This window comes from Cebidichthys violaceus, unplaced genomic scaffold (genome assembly GCF_023349555.1).
Source record: "Cebidichthys violaceus isolate CVI_PGR_0920_01 unplaced genomic scaffold, fCebVio1.0.p SCAF_16, whole genome shotgun sequence".
Classification (NCBI taxonomy): Eukaryota; Metazoa; Chordata; class Actinopteri; order Perciformes; family Stichaeidae; genus Cebidichthys; species Cebidichthys violaceus.
In genome coordinates this window covers 14,272,444-14,279,897 of record NW_027176329.1, presented here as the reverse complement: position 1 = coordinate 14,279,897, position 7,454 = coordinate 14,272,444, and the positions used below count along the sequence as shown (strand labels likewise).

The 7,454-nt window shown below is 40.4% G+C and overlaps 1 gene segment (V, D, J or C); it reads left to right on the top strand.

Moving 5' to 3' along the window:
- The first annotated feature begins 3,265 nt into the window (after positions 1 to 3,265).
- Positions 3,266 to 6,915, top strand: LOC137872975 (Ig kappa-b4 chain C region-like). The segment is given in 3 exon segments: positions 3,266 to 3,269; positions 5,534 to 5,611; positions 6,411 to 6,915. Coding segments are annotated over 3 exon segments (408 nt in total).
- Positions 6,916 to 7,454: the final 539 nt, after the last annotated feature.

Sequence of the window (7,454 nt, the reverse complement as noted above, 5' to 3'; positions counted from 1 at the left end):
GTAAAGCTGTGATGAAGCTTTAAGGAAGGCAGAGGTTGAGGATCTCAGATCGTTTGTTTGAGAAAATCAACCAGAGGTTTTGGAAATGTGGACAGAACCAGAAAACATGGAAGTCATCTTCAGTTCTAGACGGTGGACCGAAGCCTCCTCTCTGCTTTAAGTTTTTTTCAGGTGCTACCAAGCGTTTGTCCAACCAGTGGTCACATTTTCAAAACTCTAAACACAATTAGCACAGCATCGGTCTTTTGTGGCCATACCATTCACACATTTCATGTCGTTTTCAAACAATATGCAGTCAGTGAACACATTTCCACAATGCTTACATTTTCTTAACAGACAAGCTATACCTCCCAACAAAATTATGGATTGTTTTTGTATTATTTACGAATGTTAACACACAACATCCCACAATGGCAAAAACAATATTCCAAACCTTAGATACAGTCTAAAAACCTCTTCTGCAATGATATCAGTTCTAAAACAATATATCTCAGCTGATAATAAACAAACAATTGAATAATTGACACACAGCTGATTTATGTTGGGTAAATTTGGCAAACCACAGCTGATTCCAGTCTGGCTTAGACTCAGTGGCATTACTTATACAGTAAAAGGAGGACTTTGAGGAGTGATGTTTTTTGAAACAGAAACAGAAAAAGACAAACACTGTAATGTCTGGACGAGGAAGAGTAAGAGCAAGGGGCCCAGGAAGAAGAGCAGGCCCAGTGAGAGATGCAGTGAGAGGTGCAGGAGCAGTGAGAGGAGCAGTGAGAGGTGCAGGAGCAGTGAGAGGAGCAGGAGCAGTGAGAGATGCAGTGAGAGGTGCAGGAGCAGTGAGAGGTGCAGGAGCAGTGAGATGAGCAGGAGCAGTGAGAGATGCAGTAAGAGGTGCAGGAGCAGTGAGAGGAGCAGTGAGTGGAGCAGTGAGAGGAGCAGTGAGAGGAGCAGTGAGAAGTGCAGGAGCAGTGAGAGGAGCAGTGAGAGGAGCAGTGAGTGGAGCAGTGAGAGGAGCAGTGAGAAGTGCAGGAGCAGTGAGAGGTGCAGGAGCAGTGAGAGATGCAGTAAGAAGTGCAGGAGCAGTGAGAGGAGCAGTGAGAAGTGCAGGAGCAGTGAGAGGAGCAGTGAGAGGAGCAGTGAGAGGAGCAGTGAGAAGTGCAGGAGCAGTGAGAGGTGCAGGAGCAGTGAGAGATGCAGTAAGAGGTGCAGGAGCAGTGAGAGGAGCAGGGCCAGGGAGAAGAGCAGGCCCAAGGAGAGGGCAAGGTAGAGGTGTAAGAATGCGTGGTGGTGGCATTCCAAGGGCTGCAAGAACAGTAATCAGTGATGGAATTCGTGCCACTATCATTGACCATGTAATCAACCACGGTCTTTCACTAAGAGAGGCTGGTGAAAGAGTGCAGCCCAATTTGAGGCGGTCAACGGTTGCCTCCATTATACGCATCTTTCAACAAACCAACAGGTAAGTATTGCATTTTACATGGATTGTTTCTATTCTCACTTGACATGTCAATAAGGCCATACAGTAATGCATATGTTGAATTTTTTGTCCCTCTAAAGAATGCAACGTATTCCTCCCTCTGGGGGAAGAGGAAAGCTCCTCACTAATGATCAAGAGCTTGCCATTGTAGAAATGGTTGTTGCAAATAATGCAATAAAACTGCATGAAATTCAAAGTAGAATTGTGGAGGACCATGGGATATTTGACAATATCGATAGCATCAGCCTCACAACCATTACGCGGACATTGTCCAAACACAGAGTGCGGATGAAGCAGCTCTACACTGTTCCCTTTGAGAGGAACAGTGAGAGAGTCAAGGAGCTACGACGACAATATGTCCAGGTATAGTGTATATTCAATTCAATGTCCAGTTCTATAAGCTTTGCACTTTTCAAGTAGGTAACCTACACAGTAATAGGTTACAGTACAGTATGGTATACAGTAATGACATGATTTACATAAACTTTGTTTCAGAGAGTTATGGAATTGGAGGCCAACCAGGCCCCTCATTAATTCATATACATAGATGAGGCAGGATTCAATCTGGCCAAAAGGCGTCGACGTGGACGAAATGTCATTGGAAAAAGGGCCACAGTTTATGTGCCAGGACAGAGAGGGGCAAACATTGCCATGTGTGCAGCAATTGCAAATGCAGGATTACTCCTTCACAGATGTCAGGTTGGACCCTACAATACCGAGCGCCTCCTTGCCTTTCTCAATGATCTCCACCAGCGCCTGGTTCCAGAGCAGGATCAGGAGGGTGAAAACATGAGGACCTTTGTAGTCACCTGGGACAATGTGGCTTTCCATCATTCGCAAGCAATAACAACATGGTTTGAAGTCCACCCAAGACTGGTACGTCTCTTCCTTCCACCCTATTCACCTTTCCTCAACCCCATAGAGGAGTTCTTTTCTGCATGGAGGTGGAAGGTTTATGACCATCAGCCACATGACCAGATGTCCCTCCTTGAAGCCATGGATGCTGGCTGCAGGGACATCACAGTTGATGATTGCCAAGGGTGGATCCGACATTCCAAGCGGTTTTATCCCAGGGGCATCGCCTTGGATAATATCAGATGCGATGTTGATGAAAACATGTGGCCTAACCCTGAAGATCGCAGAGATTAGATACAGGAATTTTGTGCTTTTTTTAGTTCCCCCCCCTTTTTATCTGGGCTTTTTGCGGTAGTTTTTTTGTTCAGAATGCTCTTGTGTGTTTCATGGATATTTTGTTCACTGTAAGCAATACTGTAAAACCTTTTCTGTTCTATCATACTGTAAACAGTATTTATACTGTACCTCCTGTAGTAAACAGTAAAGGGAAAAAAAACTGATTTGGTTTTTACTGGAATGCTTTTGAATGTGAACATTACATGTGGACATACAGTTCCCAACCAAGAAATTTAGTGTAAAAACAGTGGATTGCATGTTTTGCATGCAAATACCTGTAAAACTGAAACATAAAAGTCGATGCAGTTTTTGTAATGTCAGCAATAGCCAGTATTTTGAAACCTGGTGTACTTTGATTGACTGGAAGGACCTTGTGAAGTGAAAACAAGAGTTATTCTTTGACAGAATAATTTCATTTTGAGTCAGATTTCCAGTGTTTTGGTAACGTTAGTGTGTGCAGAGAAAGATGTGTTCTATTTTGAAATGAAGAGTTAGTATATATTTAACAAAATGTGTTTTTGAGAAGAAAATTATCCATTTCGCCAATTGTGGTTTGTAGGTGTGAGTCTGTGTTAAGAGTTTAGAAAAAGTATCTGAAGTATGGGTAAGCACTTGTTAGCGATTGAAAAAAACTGTAAGATTTTTAAATGATTCATCCTCAGCGATAGACGTCCTATTAAAGCCGTACGTGATTAGTTGGTATTTCCAATGATTAAACAACAACAATCTGATTGGTTCAGAAAGTAGAACTGTTCTGTGATCTTCTTGATCAAACTTCAAATATAAACTTTCTAAATGATATGATCAAACCAGATCTTCCAATACATTTTACTGGACTTCATGGAATAATTTAATATCAAACATGAATGTAGTTTACTCTATTGTTGGAGATCAATCTCCAACACTAAAAACACGTTCAGCCCACCGTCTATTCCAGTTGGACAGATTTGCTTCACTCAAGTTCATGTAGATGTGAGTTCTCTGAAGATCTTCATGCTGCACTTTAGGAACTTCTCGTCCACGTTGACTGAAAAGTTGAGGTTGAGAGTCGAAGCTTTACAGTTAAAAATATTTCACCACAAGGTCCATTCAGTAGTTTTCCTGTTGGGAATTTGAAAATCTACATTTCAATGACAACTGGGCGACTCCATCTGCTGAGGATGTGACTGAACGCTCAACAACAGTTTGTGGATGGACATTGAGAAGAGATTGTTTTGTTGTTTTCAAGGTGAAGAATGAACTTTTAATATCAATATATGTGTTGGGTTTTTGAGTTGCATGTAAGAGAAAATGTGTTTTTGCATACACTTTATATACATGTAGATATATGAAGATAAAATTAATGTTTTCAGGTTGGCTTTTCTTGATTCTTTGGTAAATCAGATTAGAACATGAGACTATAACAGGATGTGAATGGATGGTGAAAAGCTGTGGTTAAGGAAAGAGTAACTTAATTAACACCAAGATCATGTTTTTGTCATTGAACTTCTTGTGATAAATGTGCATTATTGGTTACAGCAACTATAGTGAAAAACTCAATCCTCTTGATGAAATTGTACGGTGCAATGTGTGTGTGTGTGTGTGTGTGTGTGTGTGTGTGTGTGTGTGTGTGTGTGTGTGTCTTCAGTGAAGTGTATCAGTCTCTGCAGTAGCTTCCAGCTGCAGCAGTCAGTTCAGTTTCTGTTCAGTCTGAATGAGGGAGGTTTTTGTACGATGCTTTTTCACTGTGTGAACACATACTGACTGTTGATGTAATGAACACTCTGACAGTAGTAAACTGCTGCATCTTCAGTCTGGACTCCACTGATGGTCAGAGTGAAGTCAGAGTTTGATCCACTGCCTGTAAAACGACCTGGAATCCCTGATTGTCGAGAAGTTGCCAAATAGATAAGCAGTTTAGGAGCTTCTCCATCTCTCTGTTGGTACCAGGCTAAGTAGCTAGAGCCATAAACATTCTGACTGGTCCTACATGTGATGGAGACGGAGCCTCCCAGAGCAGAGCTCACTGCTCCAGGCTGAGTCACTGTGACTTGTCCTCTGGACTCTGAGGACACAGAGACAAAAACATAAAGCAGCGTCACGGTTTAGTCGGCTTCATTTCAGAGGGACGGATGTTCACAGAGGAGAGGAGTTTGATTCTCTGGACTTTACCTGTGAAGCAGCAGCAGAGGAGAGTCCAGATGAGGACGGAGATCAAAGTCATGTTTTTGATGAGGACGATTTCTGTGTCTTCTGTTGTGATGAAGGACAGCTGTCAGTCATCCAGTGTTCAACTCTCAGGACTATAAACTCTCCCAGAGCACTGGAGCATGGTGCTGCTGATGCAAAGTGGCTCTCTATGGAAATGCTCTGACTGACTCCAACAGGGACTTGGATTACTGTGATGATGCTGTTTATCAATGGATCCATCACTTTATCAGAGTATTGATCAGGAATGTGTCAGTGCTCATTTATTAGAGTCTTTGGTTTGAGTTTGATGGAAACATTTTCTTCTGGAATGTTTTGTAAAATCTCCCTAATTCACTACAACACAAATCAACATCACTGTGGGAAACAAAAATATATATTGTTTTTAATTTATCATAGAATAAAATAAACATGAGTTCATGATAACTATTAACATTTCAAAGGAATAATTGTCTTTCTTTCGGAATATCTTAATCAATCATCAATTTGTTTTACTTAAAGACAGATTAGAATTGCTCATCGATGTTGAACATTAAACAAATAAATTGTTAAATACATATGTATTGTTTATGAATCCATTTAAAAGTATTTTAACCAGTTATTACATAAACTGGGTAAACTGAATGTGTTTGTTGAGTTTGTTTGTGTCAAAGTCAGAGAGCCGTGTCTCTCTACAGTGAGAGGTTTTTGTACGGCGGCTCAATGACTTTGTATCACTGTGGTGGACTTTTGGTGGAGGAACCAGACTGAACGTTAACTGTAAGTACAATTGACTCCCTTAATAACCTACATTATACATATATTCTGTTTGAATGTCATAGCTGTAAAGCTTACTATAATATTTTTCTCTGATATTTAAAATGTAATATATTTGTAACAATTCTTGAAGTCTTCAGTGTCGATAGCTCGATGAAAATCCACTCCAATGAATAATCTTGTTGCAACAAACATTTTACTTTAATTTCATTCATTATCATAATTTCACTGTAACTACTCTACATTACTTTTCACTAAGAAAATATTTTTAAAGATAAAGTTTTAATATTACGGCTAAAGAATGACTTTTTATTCATTCATGTTTTGTTCAGTGTTTAATGTGGTTATGATTACATTTTTCTCTCAGACTGATGATTTCAAAACTATTTAACATGTCTTATGAGTTTGAAAAAGTATTTCAGTATTTAACAATATTAGTCATGTGTCAGTAATGAAGCATGTCTGTTCAGTGATGATTCCTGCTTACATGAAGAGAACAAACATATCTCATCATGTTTGAGGTTTTGGATTAAAACAATAAAAGCTTCACAATCTTTATCTTTACTGTAATATTTTCAACTATGAAACTCATAAAGTTTAGTTAAAGAAGGTCAGTTTACATGTTTTATCTTCAGTACTGAAACCTGTCTGTTGTCATGGTTCAGCAGTGTTGCCTGTCTGTTGCTGTGGTTACTGAGCTCAGAGAGAGAAGTGAAACGTTTGAGATCAGTTTGATCCAATCTGAGGAAGACCAACAGAAGTAGTAGCCTCATATGAGCTTCATGAATCTCTGTCTCTGCAGTGGGTCGAGTCGTCCCCACCCTGACGGTGCTGCCCCCCTCCAGTGAGGAGCTGCAGCAGGGGAAGGCCACGCTCATGTGCCTGGCCAACAAGGGCTTCCCCTCAGACTGGAGTCTGGCCTGGAAGGTGGACGACAGCAGCAGCAGCTGGGAGGAGAGCAGGAGCCCCGGGGTGCTGGAGAAGGACGGCCGCTACAGCTGGAGCAGCACCCTGAGGCTCCCTGCAGACCAGTGGAGGAAGGTGGGCTCTGTGACCTGTGAGGCCACCCAGGGCTCCCAGACTCCTCTCTCAGAGACACTGAGGAGAGACCAGTGTTCCCAGTCCTGACCTGACTCACTGGACTCTGATACTGGTTTCACTCTGATACTCTCAGTCTGTACTCTGTAACTCTTTATGTCTGTTTATCTCTTTCTTTCACTCACTCACCGTCTCAGTTCCTCTTTCATTGATAAAGTTTTGATGCTAATTTTGATTACTTTAACAAAATAAATATCTTTTCATCAAAATCATTGTTTTCATGTATGTTATTGTAAAATAATCACATTATTTCTTAATAGTTCCAATAAATCTAGAAACAGTGAACTCAACTGAGTCTTGAGATTTTATAATTAAATGGAAATGTCTAAAGAAATAATATTATATAAATATAATGTTGTTTTTGATACTTTTATTATTGGCTATTTAATTCATGACACCAATGGTGGGCCATCAGAGCCAGCAAGGCCTTCTCTGCTGGCCTAGACACTGACAGAATTATTTTTCTTAAATACACTACATGTATTCTACATATTTTTCCCTTTATTATTATCTCATTGCATACAGTAGCTGTCTTCCTCAGTTGCGATGCTTTGAGCACAGCTTGTTTTAAGTAGAGCTTTTATCCAATCAGATTTCACCTCTATGTTGTCTCTAAGTAAAAAAAATGTGCCCGGAGGCCTTCAGAATTACAAGTGAATCTCTTTGCAGTTCAAGTAAATGGGGACGATATTGTTATCATCATAGTCTTCAACCAATCACATTTTTAGTTTGACATGTTGGCCGTATT